Source organism: Dreissena polymorpha, chromosome 6 (genome assembly GCF_020536995.1).
Source record: "Dreissena polymorpha isolate Duluth1 chromosome 6, UMN_Dpol_1.0, whole genome shotgun sequence".
Taxonomy (NCBI): Eukaryota; Metazoa; Mollusca; class Bivalvia; order Myida; family Dreissenidae; genus Dreissena; species Dreissena polymorpha.
In genome coordinates this window covers 46636068-46658247 of record NC_068360.1, presented here as the reverse complement: position 1 = coordinate 46658247, position 22180 = coordinate 46636068, and the positions used below count along the sequence as shown (strand labels likewise).

Genomic DNA, 22180 nt, shown 5'->3' with positions numbered 1-22180 from the left:
GATGTAAAACTTACCAAAAAGAATTAGTAAGTTCATAAATGGAGAGATCGTTTCTAAAAAGTTTATTTATTGATAACGTTCAAATAATGAAATAACAAAGGAATGTAGCTTATATTACGACACATGCATATATCACGTCGTAAAATTTTGAGCACATCTGAACGCACAGCAAAAACATAAAATAAAACAAAATTCAAAATTCGAACTATTCTAAATATAAATCAATTGATTTATAAATATGGCAAACAACATCGTGAGTGAACTTCTTCTGACCAGCCCATCAAGTAACCATAGCATAACTAATACAAATACGATTACATTTATAATGAAAAAGGTATTATATACCCGATTTATACTTTAATTATGTAACATAGTTTTGTTATACATTATTCAAACTACATATAGGCTCTCTTACACTTTGCACGTTGCTTCATACATCTTTTGGAAATTACAATTTTTCATTAAATCACCAGGCAAGACATGTTGTCTGACACAATAGTTAGCTGATCGAATGTACATTTATACAACAATATTTCCAGCTTACGACGTCCTTAAACAGCTAGGGTCCAATCCGTTTATTCAGCAAGTGTGTATAGAGTTTTAAAACCTTGACCTTATAGGACACACACGTGTATTTACTTTATCTTTCTGGAAATGTTAAACACTAACGTTAAAAGATAATGATTTATTGGCATTTTTAGCAAATTGAACACTGGGCCTTGTTACTTTTGTGTGTTTAATTAAAAAGTTCTTACGTCGTTTTTGATTTTGTTTTTGGAGGAAATATTTTTTCACTGTGTGTAATCAAAGCAGTGCGCAAACCACTTGTAATCTAATATACAACCCTGCTCTTTCTCAAAATATTTAATATTTTATATAATGCCGATAGCTGAAAATTGAGATCAATATGAGGATGTTCACTTATTTGATACGGCGAATCAATGAAAGCTCCATGAGATATGATTAATATAGTGCAAAATTACTGAGCAATGCACTAAGAATCATAGCAAAGCGTGCTTCAACCAATTTTAAACAAACCGAAATATGTTAAACCCGGTTCGTCTCTCGACAGAAATCCTATTTTGGATACTTTGACATATATCAGATCGCCCTTATTGAGTTGTACGGAGGCGCCGACGTAACTCGTGTAGCGTCCGTAGTCTTTCTTCTGTTCCCAGCACTGAGTGACGTCACTTCGCAACAGCTCTTCATCGCCTAACGGGTATATGAAGTTATATCGGAAGACGGAGTGGAACAAGGACTGTGCAGGGCTCCGGGGGTCAAGCGGCGTTTCCGGGTTGTAGTATATTAGGAAGCTGACCTGGCTGTACAGGAAGTAGCGGCCAGACTCCGCAATGACGACGGAGTGGTTGTCCGAGGACAGCCGGATGTTGGTCAGGTGAGTTCCGGGAGCCACCGGGCCGACACTCCAATTCCGTATTCTTCCGTCAGAGGCTGCGAACACACAAGCAAAATATGGTCTACGTACATGCAAGGTCGCTTTGAGTGCAAAACACTATTGTTTGTATGTCGTTTGAGTTTGTTTGTAAATGTGTGAGTATTTAATATAAAACTCAATTTAATTCGTATAGGTAATTAATATTTTAAAGGTAGACAGTGTTAATAAACGAGGTTAATACATCACGATTTAAACCCAATTGCACTTAACAAGTTAACAAATATCATTTAAGCTCAAGCTGTAAAAGATTGCATATTGCAATTTCACGTTATTAGACTTTTAATGGGTAAAATACATGCTCTTAACAATTAATCTTATGACTGCAATAAACTTTGCTATCAAGTATGCCATTGATAGCTTATCCGATCTATTAAATGTTAGTATAGACGGGACTTTTATGAATTGCATACTTCCTGATTTAAACTAGCGGTGCGTACGTTATCAACTGAAATATTATACGCTTATTGAATTTCGTATTAATAGGTTTCTTCGTATTGCCCTAATTGAAAGGGTGGACAAATTTCGCTCCAAATGATAGCTCCAAATCAGACGCGCGAACACTACATACTATTATGCAATTGTTTCCAATCATTTTTTCTCGAACACGTGTATACCAACATAAAAAGATTAAATCATTTTCAAATTGCACGTTATATGATATATCCATTAACACTAGACTCTAGATAATAGTATGCATTGTTGCCATCATTTGTCTAGAACACGTGATATGCTATCTGCGCAATCGCGACCTCTCAATTTAAATATCTTCATAAACGTAACAGACTGTTAAATGTTATGTAAAGATAATTGTTATATATAGAAAAGGAATACGCAACGGCAAAAATACTGATTTCTGATAATTATTGAACAGCAAATTGCTCGTTTAACCCATTTATTTCTAGTGGACTCTCCCATCCTTCTAAATTGGATCAATTTATTTCAAAATTAGGGATGTCTAGTATATTTATTTCTATATTTAGAATATTACTTAATGAAACTCTTTTAAGCAAACAGCGCATACCCTGGTGAGACGCCGCATCATGCGGCGACTCATCTGGGTCTGCGCTGTTTGCAAAGGCCTTTTTTCAGGACGCTAGGCATAAATGGGTTAAGGTTGGCATCAGTTGTAAGTCAAATAATAAGATATATTTTATATATAAACAATGAAGCGTATGTATCGTTTCGGACTGATAATTAACAAAACACGTAAATACGCATTTCAGTATTAAAGCCCTAGTGGCAAAGAGGCAACTCGCCAAATTTTTCACCCATAGGGTCCAGCGGAAACAAAAGAACACATTCGATTGCTACTTACACAGATTTGAAGGCTGAGGGCCAGCAAGCATGTGTGCAGACACGTTGCTGAATGCGTTGCCAGAAGGAATGTGCGGGGAACCAGAACTGCTACAATTTCCGGATGGACGATTCTCTGCATTGATTGCATCTGTAGCAAAAACTGCAGTTATTACGCATGCAAAATCTATGCCCGTCTTATCTTTACTTTAAAACGAGTGTCAATACGAATCGCCAATTGATCTTAAGTATGCATTTTTAGATGAAAAGCCAAATATGTTGACAAGGCACAAATCATCGTTTATACCTTGTGCGCATTTCTCCAGTTGCTTCCTTTTTGCAAACTGCAAATATAAAATCAGAATACAGATAAATGATTGTTATAAATTTACATTTAATTATAGTTAGATCTGGATGCAATTCACGTATTGTGTATATTCTAAGAAATCAAATCACATGGAATGATCGAATATAAATTAACATCCAAAACGAAACTTTGAAGCAGAAGTATATAAATAAAAACGAAACGGCATCAGAAGTAAACATCAGTGTACATATATCGAGAGTGTAGGTCTGTGCGATGTTGCTCAATCAATAGCAGAAATTATGTTCTACGTACCAGATTTAGGAATATCGACGTCTGGTTAACCGTTTTTGCGCAACAGATTTGTTGACCGTTTTCATAGTGCTTAATCAGGTCAGCGACTTCCGGCGTGTCTTCCGGAAATGGACTCAGTGATAGTTCTGCGCATGGCAGACAGAGCTTAGCGTTTTCTTCCAACTGCGCAAGTCGGCTGCGAAGGTTTTCAGTTGTCGTCTGCAATTCCTCAATTGTCTCCTGCTGTCGGATGGTCATGCTAATTGCAATTAAAGCTACGACAGAGCAAACAATTATCGCAACTGAAGTACCGATAATAATTGCTCTGAGCTTGCTAGCTCTCACTGCATTACGATCTTTGTAATCGGTAATGTCTTTGTTTGTTCTTTGTTCGCTATCAAATACTTCCTGGCAATTGACTGTTTTAAAGTGGCAACGCCCAGTGCAAGTTGGTTTCTTGAGTTCCTGATAATGCGGTTCTATGCTTGATCCCGTAGCAACCCACGTGTTATCAAAATAAAGCTCTTTTGGAGCCGTCGACATCTCGAGATAAATGTGGTCACTTAAACAGTTCCCTTTGTTATAACATCCAATTGTTATAATGAAATTAAATTTTCAAACAACTTTCCGATAACTCGTCTGGAATATACATATATATAAATATACATACAGTTATCTTACGAGTCATTTAATTTTCAGTTGAAAAATTAAATTCAATATTAGTGTTAGTGCAATATCTATAACATTATTTCTTTTAAAAATATACAAAAAGAAAAAGCAACAAGCAATGTTGTTTCGTTATTTTTCACGTTTGAGCAAATTATACCTATCCAGAGTGATGCACCTTTAACTGATAATCTTCTTAATAAGGCACTGCGAAACAGAATTTTAACATACGTGCTACAAAATTAATAATTCGAAAATTCGTCGCTTACTGCATTTGTATGCGCAAATCGCAGAATTATATAACTAATAACAACGATACATACACTTTAAAGACTATTTTGAATTTCATTACCAAAAGTAATTAAGCCCATTTATATACACAAAACTTAATTTAAATACAAAAGGCAATCACCGCGTTGACAATAGTTCTTTAACCTTAATTATAAATTAAATTCGCAAACAGCGTTTGGTTACAACTAACTCAGCACGAATGATTTCGCCAAGGTATAAAATAACGTTCGGGTTTCAAATATGAATTGATAACCTTCCTTTTCCGAAATTTGGCCTATTTCTACTTACGCTATTTTCAAAGAATAGACATTACACGGAACGATTACCTGTATTCAAATCAAACTTATTGAAAGTAAAATGTATACCCTGTTAACCCGGTTAACTTTCTGACGATATCATGGAGTTCTTAAAAATGCGTGCTAATTTTCAGAAACTGATGTTGAAATATTAGTCCGATTATACACAAGTTTAATTTGTGGGTATCCCAAGCTTTTAGTCTGATTAGATAACGCATTATAATGGATATGTCTCTAAAATGAAATACGCTCGTATACACCTTTTTGGCATATTTAATTGCAAGATTTCAATGTTATCAAGTCGTTTTATTTGTTTATTCATGATTGCAAACAACAAGCATGTATGTGAAACGTATTTATGTTTTAAATATGACTCCTGATACACATAGCTTCTATGCTAGTGACATAGTGATGTTCAGGGAATATGCCAGCAACCGGGATAGATCGTATAGCTACCGTACATGGTCCGGGGACAACCGTTTTTATGCCTTGAGTGTCCGTGTGCGTTCTTGGCCGACCGGGAACAGATTATAGAACCCTGCCCATCAAGGACCGTGACGGCAGTTGTACGGTTGTCTCCTGAGCTACCGACGATGCAACATGGGCAATGAGATGACGACAGAAGACAAGCTGTTACGGATGTGATGTCAGCTTCTTCTCAAAAAGCTCAGGTTGAGTATTATGAGTTTTATGCTTTATAGAGCGAAGATTCAACAGAGAAGAAGAAAAGTCGCGAAAATGATTTATTCACCAGTGAAAGCAATTGAAAGGAGCAACATCTCGTTCAGAAAATGGCTCGCCAAGATATAAGATATACCAAGATTACCTTACACGCATTGAGCAAAGAATCAAACCGAAAAAACTACAGTACGCATTTGGCAGCTGGCATTAATTAGGAAATAACATGGTGCTATCTATAATCGGGGACAGTTACCACTGGCACTCTATGATAACCCGGGTTTTAACTTTTGAATACCGGGAGGCCGGGAGGGGGGAGTCCAGCGCAATACCATTATCCCTGGTAAATGTCACATTAAGATGTCAAATGTCAATGACCTTGCTCGGACTATAAAATTATCGTTATCTGGCAATTTTATAATAACTTACCATTATGTATACCATGTTTAGATGGTGTGTCGCACTCAGATGTTAAATCCCGAAGTTATATTTAAGGTCAAGTTCACGCTTTTATTTTACGTAACAAAAAGAATTAATTGCATTCTCAACAATATACAGCCGACATGCATCGGAATGATTTAACCTACCAGCAGCCAACATAGAATTTATTTACTTATCATTAAACCAATTTTATACAACTTTAATTTGTTTGTTGCGATTAAATAAATAATTAAGTGAAACATATTAAAAGTGTGATTCAGAGTGAAATTCTGGTACTGAATAACTTACTCTTAGGCAGCATTGAATGTCATTTCATGTTATTGCAGGCTTGGGGTTATTTCAGAAATGTCGACACGATACTTAAAATCACGGCTTAATCGTTTTCAGATTTGATATCGGCAAAATTGTAAAATACCCCGAATGTGTTGACTGTTTTTCGATTTATACGCGACAATTGTTTTTGGATACCGCTGAAAATAACTTCTAAATCAACAAAAAGCTGCTTCGTTTGCAAATGCTCAGACCGATCTTCGAACTTAAAATGTGCCAAATAAGTATTTTAGAATGTTGTTTGATACGCAAAAATCGCCTTCGTATTGTCAGTTTTTTTTTAATAAATTAAGCAAGTGCAAATCTCAATCATTTAGTATACTAACCTTTTGATGTTTAAGTTCATAATATGTTTTTTATTAGAGCCTACTAGTGTTTTAATAAAAAGACGCCGCATTTAATGCTTTCCCGATACAATTTGTTTTTTTTCTTTTTGCATAAAATACGCTGTAAATAAAGTTGTGTCTATATTTTGGAGGAAGTTTAATCAACCTGGAAATTTCAGGAAAAAAACATATATGAACATTTACAATACAAAACCTGTTCAACGAATTCATCAAGACACTAACTGGTCTCGAATAGATAGTGCTTTGGTTGGCATGGATTTTTAAAACCAAAATATTGTCAATTGCAGAATATCTATTAATTCCAAGAAGTAATGGTGGCTTGAATTTTATTTCTGTGTCGATTTATCTTTGCAATAAAGAGTTTGAGAAGCTACAAATGAGCAATCCCTTTGAGTTTTTTAGGGAATCAAAACAGCCATGAAAACAGTATTTTTTTGCCAAAAAAAGACGTCAGGTCCGTATTGGAAGACCACTTTGAAGACAAAATACCCTTTCCAACAAGGTTCCGAACAAAGGCGTGCTTTATGGACATTGCACACAACTTCACAAGGAATAAATTTGTACAATTATATGTCAGGTGCAGAAAAGTGCATCGACTTCGTCCCTGTCCCATTTATAGTGTATAAACCCCAGTAAAACTGACCATATAAACAATTTGGGTTTTGAAGAACGATAAAAACCTAGCATATTTTGAAATACAGTTCGTTTAACATCGAGCGTCCAAAGGCATCTTTCTTAAGTTTGCTTCCTATGTTTTTATCTTAAGTATCTTTTTATCAAATGAAATAGGATGCAAACTCATAACATGGTGCAAGCCATACGAGTACGAAAAAACATACAAAGTCAATATAGTTTACAGAAATGTATTTGAAATAGAAATATACAAAAGTTAAAAATGTTTCATTTCAAATAAAATCAATTTTTCATGCACACAGTGACAATCAGATTGTCACGACTTATTTTTTTATACGAATGAGAAGAGTTGATGTAGTTGCAGGTAGTTCAACCTGTTGCATCTTCAATTAAAAACACCAATATCCAGACATATAATCAACGCAGTCAATGCGTTTTAAACTCAACGTATATATTGTATTAAAGAAGACGCTTTTGATTGCTTTCTATATTTGTTTTGCCCGTCACTGCAAGTATGATGTCTACGGGATCAATCGCTACTAGTTGGTTCAATCGCATAACGAAAGTTTTAATTGCCACTTCAAACGTCTTGTTTTTATAAAGCGTTTTGTTTGATGACTCACATGGTTTGAAGTAGTCTACGTTGCCGTGCGCGCTTTGTTTACGCGTACAGATGTTTGGTCAATCATTGGCTAAGTTCTAAAGTATGCGACGAACTTGACCGAACGAGGAGCTCACTACACAATTTTAATACTCTTCTCGAATGAACGCTTGGTTCTAAAGTAAAATGTCGTGTTGAACTGACGTTTTGTTCAAACTCCATATATTAAAGTGCACATAAAGTTTAATCTCGGAGTAAAGGGAAGATTCGTTCAATTGTCTCTTTCTTGATTACGAAACATAAATGGGGAAGCATCTTGACAATGACCTTATCGTGAATTCTATAATAGATGTCCGCGAACTTGGTTCACCTGATGAAAATAGGCAGCTTGGCGGAAACCAAATTTAAAGAAGCCAATCAACCTAAACCCGAAATCATATTAAAAAGAAAATCGATTGCAAAGACCTCAACATTAACAAAATCCTTTTGCGTTGAAAAGAGCCGCCTTCAACAGTTATGTAGTCTTTCTTCCGTTCTATTTCTCTATGACGTCATTTCGGAGCAATACCTGGAAACCACGAGAATATCTAATATTCTACCAGAAGACAGACTAAAACCTTAAATGGGAGGCAGTCAGTGCGTTTTGCGACGCTTCCTGGTTGTAATAAATGTGGCAGTCGACCTGGTTTGAAATCAAGTAGTGGCCGGACACCGGTTTGACAAGTGGTTGTCTGAGAAGAGTTGATTGATGGTCAGGTGCCACCGTCGGCCATTCCAGTGCTGGATGGGCGCATCAAACTTTGAAAGCATTTATTAGATTAACTAAAATAACATGGATGTTTTAAAACATCTTAATTCAAAGTATACTCAGCGTTCGATTGCACTATGTATAATAGACTTTTTTTTACGGAAATCGACTCGCAAATCTCCGTGTTTCCTGATCACGTTTTGCAGTACTAACAAAAAAAAACTTAATATTCCAAGAAAGCACCACATATCGTTTTTCAGAAACGAAAGTACTTATTAAGTTACTCTCACCAGCAGAGGACAATAAATATGCTATTTATATCTTTCCAGATACACCGGTATTGGATTGCCAAGTCAGTCGCATGCCAGTCGATAGTATACCTAAAGGCGAAACTTAATTTAAACGGTATCAACAGCGACATGAAGGCAGGTGACATTAACCCATCAGTCAAAAAAGCACCATTAGCAGATCACTGCAGATGAAGACAAACGTACATTGTACAGGCCGTCGGTGAAAAAAAGTGAGAATGTCTGATAGGGGTAGTCACGTCAATGTCGCCAGCACGTTATATATTAAACCAAACCCAACGCATGCAGCCACTGAAACAAAACATATATTTAATAATCGGCATTATAGCGCAACAGATACCGTAATCTGATCATCGCGACTCATTGGCGTCCATTGACTTCAGAGACATGAAGATGACAACAACATATTGTTTCAATATGATGCTGTTCACACTACAGTAAACTCTGCCAATACCGGACTCTCGGAATATCGGGACTCTCCCGATTCCGGACGGTCGGGCCAGTCCCGTATTTTCTCCTTCTATTTCTTTGTTAAAAAATGTTGAATAAACCGAACTCTCTGAAAACCGGAAACCGGACGAGTATCTCCGTAAATTTGGTCATTTTCAACGTAAAATACATTGAGTATACCGGACGGTCTAAATTCTCAAGATGCCCGAGGCGTGAAAATAACAATACCTAGTCAGCACAGCGAGTGCGGTGTCGCACATTTTGCTCGCGCAATTATCGATAATCGGATTAAACATACCATAAAGGTGTCAAGTCGTTTTCGCGTTATGGGAGTCCGATTAAGTAATGTAAAACAAACTGTGAATGACTATAATAGACGTGCGGTAACACCAAGAAGTGATTGACTCGATCGTTTTATTAATTATTTATTATCGCCTATGATAAACAATTTAATTAAAAAATTAATGCATGCCGTTGCGACGATCACTTTCTTGTGGTCTTCTCGGGTATTTCAAAAGATCTTATAGCCATGTTTTTAACGCTGAAATGGTTGTTTATTTGTATGTCAGATAAACTGTTAGAAATATGACTGTTAAATATCCATCCATCTGTATGCAAATTCATTCATTGCCGTTTACTAATTTCGAACGTATCTAAAATGTCGCAGCCTCCAGCTTAACGCAGACGCGTAGAGCTGTTGTGACGTATCCAGTACGGTACGGGCGGGTATGGTTAGTACGGGTTTTACCCTCACTCTTGCGGAAGTGGGGTATACAAATTGCTTTTCACGGTCTTTTACGATCCAGCACTAGACGAAGCAAGACGTGTCCTCAGGAATAGGTATATCTAAAGCCCTGGCCTGTTTCTACAGTGTAATAGTTATAATACCACTAGGTTTACTTTATTGGCGACGAGGTACAATTGGAAGTTACTGTGTACAGTCGGTTTTAATAATTATTTTTCACTTTTTTCTAGAACATCCGGTTAGGTACGTTTTGAAAAGTGGTTGGGGAAATTGTGGGTTTGAAAATAATTGGTTGATTGTACAGCAGTTTAAAGGTGGGGGTTAAGGTTTAACACTGTAGTAAGGAGTATCTGTGTAATTAATTAATTACACGGATTTAAGTAGCCAGGGAGTCTGTCAACAGTATTAAAGGGACAGTGTTGGGAAAATAAGTAAAGCCAAGATATTTAAATATTTGGTCTATTTGTTTAAGCTGTGTCTTTTAGTCACGCTGAAACCATTTAACTGTCAAGCGGTGTCTTATAGTCACGCTTGGTCAGTGTATTTGTGAGGTCTTAGTCTGTCTAGCAAACCGTTTAATTGTCAAGCTGTGTCTTATAGTCACGCTTGGTCAGTGTATTTGTGAGGTCTAGCAAACCGTTTAATTGTCAAGCTGTGTCTTATAGTCACGCTTGGTCAGTGTATTTGTGAGGTCTAGCAAACCATTTAATTATCAAGCTGTGTCTTATAGTCACGCTTGGTCAGAGTATTGGTGACTGATAGTGCAAAGGTAAAAACATTAGTGTCCGTAAAGGTGACCGGTGGCTGTGAAGTCCTACATCCAAATATCCTTTTACGTATCCTTTCTTAAAAAACATTGTTTGGGTAATATAAATTTTTTATTGCAATTAAAGTAATTTACACTTTATTGAATATTTTGGTTTGGTAGTTCAATAAATAAAACAGTAGTAACATTGTTGTGTGTGTTGGTTACATTTAATTGGCCCTGCACTTGTTTCTTCAATAAAAATGTCTATCAACGTGAATACGGCATCTGTGCTAGAATTAATGCAAATTCCGGGAGTCGGTGAGAAAATTGCTACCCTTATTGTGGAATTGCGCCCCTCGTATGGGTACGTCACCAAAGAAGTGCTGCATTTAGCCTTGCGAGGCAAGATGACGTCAGAAGTGTTAGCCATGTTGGACTTTTCTGAGCCAAAGCCTGCATCTCGAAATTTGATGGATTTTGAAGGCTGGTCTATGCATGAAGATCTGAATGCAATGGCTGCAGCACTCCCTTCATGTCCTGTGCGCTTGAACCCCATACCTGCGTCTACGAGTACAAGACTATCGGTATCATACACACAGTCGTCATGGATAACCACGACTGCCCCAATAATGTCCTCGTGGGCGAACCCGCCATACAGTAAGGTATCATGGCCTGGTTTGTTGACACAGACTAAACCAATGGTTCGTCATTACAGTCCTGTGAAGTTTGAAGATGACCAGGGTCAACGTTCGTGTACGGGTAGTTCAAGAACCAGCTCATGTTCTCCGGTTCTGACAATTTTAGAGGTCTCAAAGACACGGAAATCAATTTGTAAGGAGGAGTCATCGGACCATGAATATGGGAAATTAGGGAAGTCTAGCTCTCGCAGTGCTGAACAGTACCCAACACCAAGTTCTAGAAAACATCGGGACAGTGAACAAAGTGATGCGGGTGGACCACGGAAGCGGACAACCGGAAGTGAAAGTAAAAATACTGCAGGTGGTAGGTCTTATAGATCACCATCTCCAAGTAGATCACATTCATCAAGGGACAGCAGAGAGTCTAAAAGCCACCGGAAGGGGACAACCGGAAGTGCAAGTAAAACTACTGCAGGGGGTAGGTTGTATCGATCACCATCCCACAGTAGGTCAAGGTCACCAGAAGACAGAAAAGGTTCTTCAAGCAACCGGAAGCGGACAACCGGAAGTGCACGCAGAAGTACTGCAGGTGGTTAGTCTTCTAGATCACCATCTTTCAGTAGGTCAAGGTCACAGGAAGAGAGAAGAGAATTTTCACGTAACCGGAAACGGACAACCGGAAGTAGGAAAAGAACGACTGCAGGTGGTAGGTCTTTTAGATCACCATCATCCAGTGGATCAAAGTCACCAGAAGATAAAAGAAGGTCTTCACGTAGTATTCGGAAGTCTAAGACTTATAGCGACAAAGAGCACCGGAAGTCACCAACAAGAGATGGAAGCAAAGATAATGGAAGGACTTATAGTTCTCCATTATTATCATCTAAAAACCGACCGACAGTTACACCCAGGACAAACAGACGACAATCAAGAAGTAAAAAAGTAAAAGGGCATAGATCGTCGTCCAGTTCTGATTCAGATGGAAGTGTAATACCACATAGATGTCCCTCAGTACACATGAAAAGTAAAAAGAACACAAGAAGGGCACATTCACGTCGGTCATCAAGCTCAGACTCCGAATCAAGGTCAAGGTCACATAAAGAAAGAGGTTATTCTCACAAACGTAGCTCTCGAAGACAGGGTGATCCTCGAAAACATCCGAAGGCGTTGCGTTATGATGGGAAAACCAGTTGGCTATCCTTTAAGCGAAAGTTTGAAAGTTTTCAAAGGGTGATGAATTGGTCGGAAGACGAATGTAAAGATTATCTGTTGTGGAGTTTAGAGGGCAAGGCTCTTGACTTCTTCACTATTACTACAACAGAAAATGAACGCTATTCATTTCGTCGTTTAATGAAGTCCTTGGAGTCTCGTTTCGGTACCAAGGAACTTCGTGAGACGTCGAAGGCTAAGTTCCGTCAGGCTGTTCAAGGGCATGAGGAGTCGCTGGAAGACTGGGCTGACCGTGTGCTTACTTTAGCCACACCAGCGTTTACGGACCTTCCAGAAGACCATATGCGGTTAAAAGCGATTTCCCGGTTTTGCCAGGGTTGTAATGACAGAGAGGCAGCCAAGCATGCTTGTTTAGAAAATCCTTTAAGCATGGAAGAAGCTCTCGACCTGGTTAAACAGCACCAATACATATCGCTGGCTGTAGATGGCAAAAAGAACAGACGAGGCCGAGAAGACGTTTCAGTTAATGCGGTGCAGGCATCTTCAGAAGTAAAGACAGAAGAGCTTATAGCATCTGCTTTGAAAGAATTTGCCAAGAAAATGAACATTACCCCGCCTTCAGCCGTGGTAAGAGAGACACAGCCTGGTTGGAAGCCACAAAGATGGGGGCCTTCAGCCGGGGTAAAGGAGACACAGCCTGGTGGGAAGCCACAAAGATGGGGGCCATGTTTTCACTGTGGAAGGATGGGTCACCGGAAGAGAGATTGTATACAATTTCAGGAATTGTTGAAGAAAAAAGGATATAAGACCGAACGTTTAAACGACAAGGGGCTGGACAGAAAGACCACACGTCCGAGCCCACAAAAGTGAAGACTGATGGTCTACCAGAAAGGTCGGTTGGGAAGAGAGAGATAGGGGCGACTTCTAATGGCAGGGTCTGTGACTCGCCAAAGGTTTTCAAGAAATCCCAACAGATGATATCTCAGCAAAAACACCAACAACATCAAAGTATAAAGAGCGTTGATGTTCCTAGACGACCAGTTAACTGTGGACCACAAGTGAATCAATCAGCTGTTACAGATTCATGCGGTAGGGTCTTTGACTCGCCAAACATGTTAGAAGTACCAAAACAGGCTGAGGAGGGGAGTAGTCAGAATAGCATACAGTATACTCCGCCAGTTTCAGTAAGAAGTCCTGTAGGTGGGGCCTGTGGCTCGCCTACACGGAAAAAGCAAATGCAGAAGGATCCAGTGAGTCAACAGGAAGTACAGTCCAGTTTGCGTCAAAGTGACGACGGTAAAGATAAGGAGTCCACTGAGCAGGGGACAAGCTCTGGAGGGCCAAGTGACTCAATAAAGATATGCCGGGTACAGGCAGGTTCTTCTGTAGTGCAAATCACGGTTGGTGATTTATTACTGAATGCAAAGTTGGATTCGGGGGCAGAAATTACGATTCTTTCTTCAAGAATGTATGATAAGTTGAAGAAAGCTCCGAAAAAGGTCCAAGATGTAGTAATGCAGATGGCTGACGCAGAAACGGCTCTTAAAGGGATCATAACAGCACCTATAAGTATGAAATTGGGCAGCCGTTGCTTCAAAGAAAGGATTTATGTGGCTCCAATCGTCGATGAAATGCTTTTAGGGCATGACATTTTGCATCATCTAGGAGTATTGTTAGATATGCAATCAGACACGTTGATACTGGATGGGGAAAGAATACCAGTTAGCTCTAGTTTCAAAGAAGGGAAGCCGACGGTGGCTAGAGTGATGTTGAAAAAGAGAGTGGTGGTGCCACCTTATTCGGTGGTACGCTTGCCTTGTAAGTTAGATGCACCCATGCCCAGTGACTACGTTGTCGAAGCGTTGGGGACACTTAAAGTTCTGATGCCAAGGACAGTTATGGCAGCCAACAGGGATCCATTGGTGTGTTTCATCAATGTTAAAGAGACTTTTGCAACATTGAGGAAGAACACGTTGATTGCAATGGCTTGTGAGGTATTTAGTTACCTTGAAGGGTCACAAGAACCTGATGTTTCTTATAGTAACTCAGGATTAATTGTCTCCGCAGTAAGCGCCCATATTCAGAAGGAGATGTAATATATCTTTTAGATACTGCAACTCTGAAGGGCAAGGCTCGTAAGTTGTGTTCACCTTGGAAAGGCCCAGCGGTTATCGTTAAGAAGTTGTCGGCTTACCTGTATCAGGTACGTTTGCGCAATTCTGTATCGATAGTAAACCACGATAGGATGATGCCATGTAGAGATCGCAGTCTCCCAGAATGGATTGCCAAAATTAAAAGGGGAGAGACATCCGGAACTCCAGAACAAGAAAGTGAAGTGGATAATAAAGAGTACTGTGTTTGCAGGAAGCCGTATAGCGGTAGATTCATGATTCAGTGTGATTTCTGTGAGGAGTGGTATCATGGATCATGTGTCAATGTAACGGCGACAGAGGCGCTTGAAATAGATAAATACACGTGCAGGGCCTGTAAACAAAAATGTTAAGATGCTAATTTAGAATTTCTGTTTCAGATTCTATCAGCAGATATGGCATCAGCTAAATCCACTAAAGATTTTCTGTTGGTAGCTGAAGACTACCTTAGTCGTGGTCAGGTGTATAGACCGGCAGGAGAGTTTGTCAAGAAACTGGCATTGTGTCCAAGTTGTTGTGGAGGAAAAAAGGAAGTGGAGCTTTTATTGGGAGTGGTCAGCCGGATGGTAGCTCTGGTGAAATCACAGTCAAACAAGCCTGGACGGCGGAACGTAAAGCCTAACACCGCTTGGCTGAAGGAAACTGCACAGTCACTAGAGACGTACCAGCTGGTCGGCCGTGATTGGATAAGTTCTCACGTATGGAAGCTCCCATCATTACCTCCACCCAAACAGCAGGAATATGATCCAACTAGGGGACAGAGGGATATCCGATACCCTAAAGTAGCAGAATTGTTACAAGCACCGGGGGAGGATGAAGTCTTGGACTATGAGGATTTGGATGAGGAAAAGTTGTTGGCCTCACCCGTTAACAGTAACAGTACAGCAGGAAGTCCTCGTAGGTCGCCTCGACTCCTGAAATCTGCCTCTCATACTCCTGAAATAATTTCCTTATTTCAGGAGTATGAGAGGCAGATTTCACAAGTACGGAGGCCAAGCCCATGGAAGAGGAAACGGTGGTGACTTGTAGTCCGACCGCGGATCGCCCTACAGAGGCCCAGCCCATGGAAGTTGACGGCACGGTTGTGACTGGTAGTCCACCCAAGGACCGTACTTCTGAATTGCAGGACAAAACAGCGGTGAGGGCTTGTAGCTCCACCCTGGATGTTTCAAGAATGTCAACTCTCCTGAAAGAGAAAGTGCAAGTGGCAAGTTCAGAAGGGGCTTCTAGCTCTTCTGAGGACCGGTCTCGATTCCAGTCGGCGGGTGCGCGTCCGAAGACTTATAGTCGTCGCGATGTGGAGGAGCCCGTTCGCCATGTACCGATGAAGAACCCGGAGTACTCTGTACGGACATCACTCCAGACAGGTGCAAGGTCAGAAGGGGCTTGTAGCTCTTCTGAGGATCGGCCTCATCGGGTCCAGTGGGCGGACTCACGTCCGAAGGTTTATAGTCATCGGGATGTGGAGCCTGCTCGTACAGTAAAGATAAAAAACCCGGAGTACCCAGTGGGGATTTTGAAAAGGAATTTTCCGGTGGGAAAGGGAGAAGAGTTGGTAATTTCCATGCCAGTGCTTAAAAGGGTTAAGACCTGCGATCTCCTTGCCCACGCCAAAGAGAAGGCTGAAGAGCGCCGGGAGGGGGAGAAGAAACGTAGGAATCGCGGGATGGAAAAGACATGCTGGGTGCCGGGTTGTATGGAGAGGGCGAAGTATTTAAAAGCCCATGCTTTTATTGTGCACATCCCTTCCATATTCAGCGAAACGCTGGATTCTACTGATGAGCGATTACTCAGAGGGAGGAGGAGTGCACTAAGTCAGGCGGGAAGATGGCTTTTAGGTAAACCAGTTACGCTGGATGAGTTGGTGGCGTTTGTTGTGGTGCAGAAGATGCTTAGCACACTGGACAACACATCAATCTCGGAGCGGAAGGAGGCAGCTATGAAGGAGTTTTGTAAATTCCTTCATGAGCCTATTCCAGAGAAAGTTACCTTGGTACCGTGCAACTCTGTTGGTGCGCTACTGCACTGGAAGGTCTTGTTACTCCTTGCAGCTAGTTTATCAGAGGAAGAGAGGGCCTATTGGGTACTTAACTTCCAGGCCCCTGAAGATGCACAGCCGGTTGCCGAGGCCATACCAATCCAGCCTAAGTATCCTGAAGCGTTTGACGCCCATTTCCACCTTGACAGGACACTGCACAGGTTACAGCTTCAGCAAGGGGGAATGCAGGACATGATGGATGCAGTTCCGGTAGAGGAGAGTAGGCGAACATCCCTTGTAGGGGGCGTCTCTATCTACTGTGACCCAGAAACCTACCCGACGGATCAGCACCTGCGTGATTTGCCGCAATACATCTCCGTTGGGGTGGGTATCCATCCACGTCATGCGCGTTATAGCGTTGTTCGGGTTAATCAGGCAGTGGGAAGGTTCCAGAACCTGTTAGCGAATCCTCGCGTGGCGGTTTTTGGGGAGGTTGGACTTGATCACTCAGAGCCCATGAAGTACTGGGCATATCAAGTCGAGATGTTGGAGAAGATGTTACCGTTCTTGGAAGATAGACATGTGCTAGTGATTCACTGCCGTGGAATGGAGGGGGATTGCGGTACAGAAGCGTTTCTCTTGCTCCTCCATGTCCTGAAGAGGTATGTGCGGACGCATCATCCGATACATCTGCATTGCTTCACTGGCAACAGGTATGTCCAGGATCGGTGGCTAGAGGGGTTCCCACGGACATACTTTGGGTTCACCAACAAGGTTAGGACATTCTCTCCGGACCAGATCGCGGCTCTACAAAATGTCGAAGATAGTCGCCTTCTCCTGGAGACGGATGCTCCTTATTTTCCAGCACCTGGATCCAGAGTATCGTCACCCAGCCAGATATCCACAGTGGCCGAGGCGGTGGCAGCACTTCGAGGAACTACTGTGGAACATGTGTTGGAAATCTCCGTGGCCAATGGGAAACATCTGTACCAGTCCCAGTAGAGGTCAGTCAGGCTTTAAGCTCACTGGTCCTCATTTAGCGGGTTCCAGCTGGGTTTATAACTCGCCGGATACTTACAGTGTGAAGAATTAAGCCTTCTCCAAGAAAACACTTCATCTATTGGTTTCCAGCTGGGTTTATAACTCGCCGGATACTTACAGAGTGAAGAATTAAGCCTTTTCCAAGAAAGCACTTCATCTATTGGTTTCCAGCTGGGTTTATAACTCGCTGGGTATTTATCCAATCCAGTAAAGTAGAAGTCATTGGGTCTGTGGCTCATGACTGAAAAGCAACAGAATCCAAGCAGTTGCGACAAAGAAGACGGCCAGAATTAGGGCTAATAGCTCTAATTGGGAAAATCCTGACCACGGACTAAGGGAGTGAAAACAGTACTTGAGAGAAACCCGCATCTGGTAGAGGGACCATCTCTGTGGAGCGACTTGTAGTTGCTGACCCCCTCATGCAGATAACCCCCAGTCTTGGTAAGGTCCTTTTTTCATAAAGTTGGGGGGAGTGTTGTGACGTATCCAGTACGGTACGGGCGGGTATGGTAAGTACGGGTTTTACCCTCACTCTTGCGGAAGTGGGGTATACAAATTGCTTTTCACGGTCTCTTACGATCCAGCACTAGACGAAGCAAGACGTGTCCTCAGGAATAGGTATATCCCAAGCCCTGGCCTGTTTCTACAGTGTAATAGTTATAATACCACTAGGTTTACTTTAGAGCTTACGTTAGAGTAAGGAGTTAGGAACATTGCAGAAAATATGATCGTAATAGAGAAATGTGCTTTCAAGCAGAGAGTGATCTTGGATTTTTTCGTGAAATCGTAACTTCAAGAATTAGTAGGTTTTGAGATTATGAATATCTTAAAAAATAATTATGACGCTGTTTTTTGCTTGTGTGTATGTTTTATGAAATGTGGTACATGTATGTATGTATTTAATAATAAATCGTGTATCTTCAACAATCTTATTTGTGTCGTCACTCGCCTATATGACAAATGCCACGTACGTACATGTATTAAGCACCACGCTCACTTTGGGATTAATCAAAACAAGTTGGTATGAAATTTTTTTGCTTTTAATCGATTAAAAACACATTTTTTAAGAATGCAATTAACATCATCAGTACCTGCGTACAGTTATCACATGGTACATGTAAATGTATATGGTTTGTTTTATTTTTATGTGATTCTGTACACAATGCATACCATGTATATTTCGGCAATATGCATACTCTTGGTAAACCGGAACTCTCTGAAAACCGGACGATCAGGCCGGTCCCGAGACCGTCCGGTTTACAGAGAGTCTACTGTATTACCTAAATTGACAAGCGTCTTGTATAATTTGATATATTAAGTTTAATTTAAATTGTGTTATGATTCACCTCTTTGATTGTTATAAAATCACCTTTCGTTCATGTTAAATTTACCACGTGTATAAACACGAACTGTTTGTGATTCAAACATATCCCCAAAAGACTTGGGAGCGGTGCGATTGGCTGAAAAGCAACAAGGAAGTGTTTCCACTATAAATACATATTTAAGTTATTCAGTAATCAAAAAGCAATTATGTGTCTGTTTTGTAAAAGAGTAGATGTCATTACTAGCTTTATAGCGATATCATGGTGGCCTTCCATGAAACATACTCGACGTTTGATTAATGCATAACATCAAGGTCGAGTAAATAATACACTAGCTATCCGATATAAATCCCACCTGCTCTTTTTTAATGCTACAAAACAAAGTTTCGTAGCTAGGGAAGTAATGGCAGTATGAAGCAATCGAACATAATACAACGGGTAAAATCGTCTATTACTTTAAGACTCAACTAAACAGTGATTACAACCGGAAGTAATGAATCAAACAAGTTTGTCAATATATAAATGCTATTGACATGTAAATCATTAAATGCTCTTTTAGACCAGTCTCTGCTTTATCTGCTTCAGAAAATGTATAATACTAGTATCGTGCATTGAAATGTAAATTTACCAGTTAACAACGTAAATTCATGTAACTTAAAGCATTATGTTTGCATATCGTAATTTGTGTGTGTATTTGTAGCAACATAATGTTATTGGTTAGCATAAATTAAAATCAATACATTGAATATACTTGTTATTCTTTTAGAACGTTTTACAGTTTAAAAATTTAATTGTGTTTAACTACAGAAACAGTTAGAAAAACAAATGTATTTACAATTGTTGTGGTGTTTTAATGGTGATGTTAAATAAATGTTACAGCCATAGTATCAATAATAGAGTTTTGCTTATTAAAGCAATACATAAATGTTAAAAGCTAATATTTACAAAGATTTGTACATCCTTCTCCTAGATTTGACGGCTGTATCCCTGCCTACAGATGCGTGATATGTTGGCGAATGAGTGGTCATTTGCGGGAACGAACGGTGAACCAGAAGTTCTTGGAAGTGTCACACCGTTTCTAAATGCAAACTACTCGGCCTCCGAGATGATGGAATCTGATTTATTCATCAAATATGTGTGTAAGACATATAATTTCCGACTAGAAAAGTATATTTTACAACAATGTGACGACATTCACTCAACAAAAACCATGGTGTAAGTGGTACTGATAACAATTTCACGGCCAAGTTCAATAGTAATAGTGTACATGTATACACCGAACATTGGGCGCATCGTTCCAGCTGTCTCCTGTTTAATGCTGTTTGAAAACTACAAATAAAATGTTGAGCTGCTCAACACAGTTGTTAAATATGCAAAGTCCATAATTGCGATAACTGCATGCAATGGCAGCATGAATGTAAACATTGGTATGGTTGTCGCTTTCCGAACCAAAAATCCTGTTTCGTATTGTTGCATTAAATTCTTATATGTATTATATAATTTGATAAAAATACACACAGGTTTAAAAACGTATTTACATTAGTCAAAAACCGTGTTTGGTTGCGCTCAGAGTAGAGCTACGATGTGTAGATGTATAATAGAACATTGCAACGACATAGACATTGTCTCTAAATGATTGGAATGTAAATTTGAAGATTGGAATATACAAAACGCGCTCTGAGAAAAGGGGGTTTAATGCATATGCGTACAGTGACATAACAGATTAGCCTGTGTAGTCCGCACATGCTTTTCAGGGACGACACTTTCCGCTTTAATCTGGGGGTTTTGTTTAAAGGAAGACTCTTCTTGACAAAAATCCAGTTGAATCGGAAAGTGTCGTCCCTGATTAGCCTGTGCGGATTGCATATACTAATATTGGATGACCTACGTTAATCCCATTTATGCCTAGCGTCTAGAAAAAAGGCCTTGGCAAACAGCGTAGACCCTGATGAGACGCCGCATGATGCGGCGTCTCATCAGGGTCTGCGCTGTTTGCTTACAGAAATTTTTGTAAGAAATATTCTAAATATAGAAATAAATATACTAGACATCCATAATTTTGAAAATAAATTGATCCAATTTAGAAGGATGGGAGAGTCCACTAGGCATAAATGGGTTAAAAGAACGAGGCTCATTTGCATCAGGCGCCTCTACCCTTCCAACACGACTCTTTTATTCAACAAAAACAACATTTATTCAGCAGTTAAGCTTATACAAGCTCATAGCCTACATTATGTATGCATTATACAATTTATAAGTAATGGTAGAAGATAGAAATTGGACGATAGCGTTATGAGCTGGTTAACATGGTTAGTTATGAAGGCAATACATAATTGCATCTGATATTGCAACTGCACATCTTATATTTACTAATTACTTACAAGACATACGATTGGAAGAATTTTCACTATTGTTTGGAGAAATAAACATTTGTGCATACGAATGTTATATGTGGGTATGTCTGAAAATACAATTATTCAATCTCGACTTTACTCGCTGCACAATTTGTAGCGGGATCAAAAAATTGCTGCTCCCTCTGAGAAAATTCGTAGCGAGTTAATATTATAACGAAATAAATGTTCATTACTTTCTTACTGATATGATTGCAAAGTGAGCACTATTTAAAACTTAAAATGTAAAAAATGCTGAGTATGCAAGCTTTAACATTCCCAGAGTTATTTTTGTTAAAATTAAATTAAATTTAGATTACATTAAAAAAAAAGAAGAAGTTTCCAAAAAATGGTTACAATTCATGGTACGAATGCCCGAATATAAATATTGGACTCTGCAACTAAAAAGATATCTAAAAAAATACCATTTAATTGGCATGTTTATTATTTCAAGGTCAGATATATGTGCTTACATCAAACCAAAGTGCATTGTATTTAAACAAGTGTTTGGTATTGTTTTTAACATGGTATTCACCGAATGCTGTGTAAGCGGTGTGATTTGATTGAAAGCGACCAGGATTTGATATCGAAGGCTTATTCGATCATTTTATATAAATAGAAACTTACGTAATTCAGTAAGAATGCCCGAGCCCCTTCGAAGAACGGATGTATTTTGCATTTCAACTGTCCTTCCATAGGTAAGTCGTTTAGTCGGTCGGTCGGTCGGATGGTTGGTTGGTCTATAGATTGTATTTCCCTAATATATAGAACATGCAAATTGGTATGATGGTTACAGGGGAGGTAACAAAGATGCCACGTGATTTTGATGTAAACAAGCAACATGTCAAAGGTCATGGAAACT

At 39.7% G+C, this 22180-nt stretch overlaps 2 protein-coding genes across 9 annotated transcripts; one reads left to right on the top strand and one right to left on the bottom strand.

Moving 5' to 3' along the window:
• Positions 1-46: 46 nt before the first annotated feature.
• On the bottom strand, positions 47-20011 carry LOC127834797 (tumor necrosis factor ligand superfamily member 10-like). Of its 8 annotated transcripts, none has more exons than XM_052360842.1 (6): positions 4429-4505; positions 4177-4223; positions 3372-3989; positions 3060-3096; positions 2775-2903; positions 47-1455 (listed from the first exon to the last, which is right to left on the bottom strand). In XM_052360842.1, exons 3-6 carry the CDS (start codon positions 3891-3893, stop codon positions 1019-1021), a joined length of 1125 nt encoding a protein of 374 aa, XP_052216802.1. In that variant the 5' UTR covers positions 3894-3989; positions 4177-4223; positions 4429-4505; the 3' UTR covers positions 47-1018. The 8 variants fall into 8 exon arrangements, with proteins under 8 accessions (XP_052216802.1, XP_052216803.1, XP_052216804.1 ...); XM_052360843.1 differs by having other exon boundaries at positions 4452-4470; XM_052360844.1 differs by lacking the exons at positions 4177-4223; positions 4429-4505 and adding an exon at positions 19874-20011.
• LOC127835648 (uncharacterized) lies at positions 9935-15609 on the top strand. The gene is made up of 2 exons (XM_052362086.1): positions 9935-9979; positions 14968-15609. The coding sequence occupies exon 2, from the start codon at positions 14983-14985 to the stop codon at positions 15607-15609; it is 627 nt and encodes a 208-aa protein (XP_052218046.1). The 5' UTR covers positions 9935-9979; positions 14968-14982.
• Positions 20012-22180: the final 2169 nt, after the last annotated feature.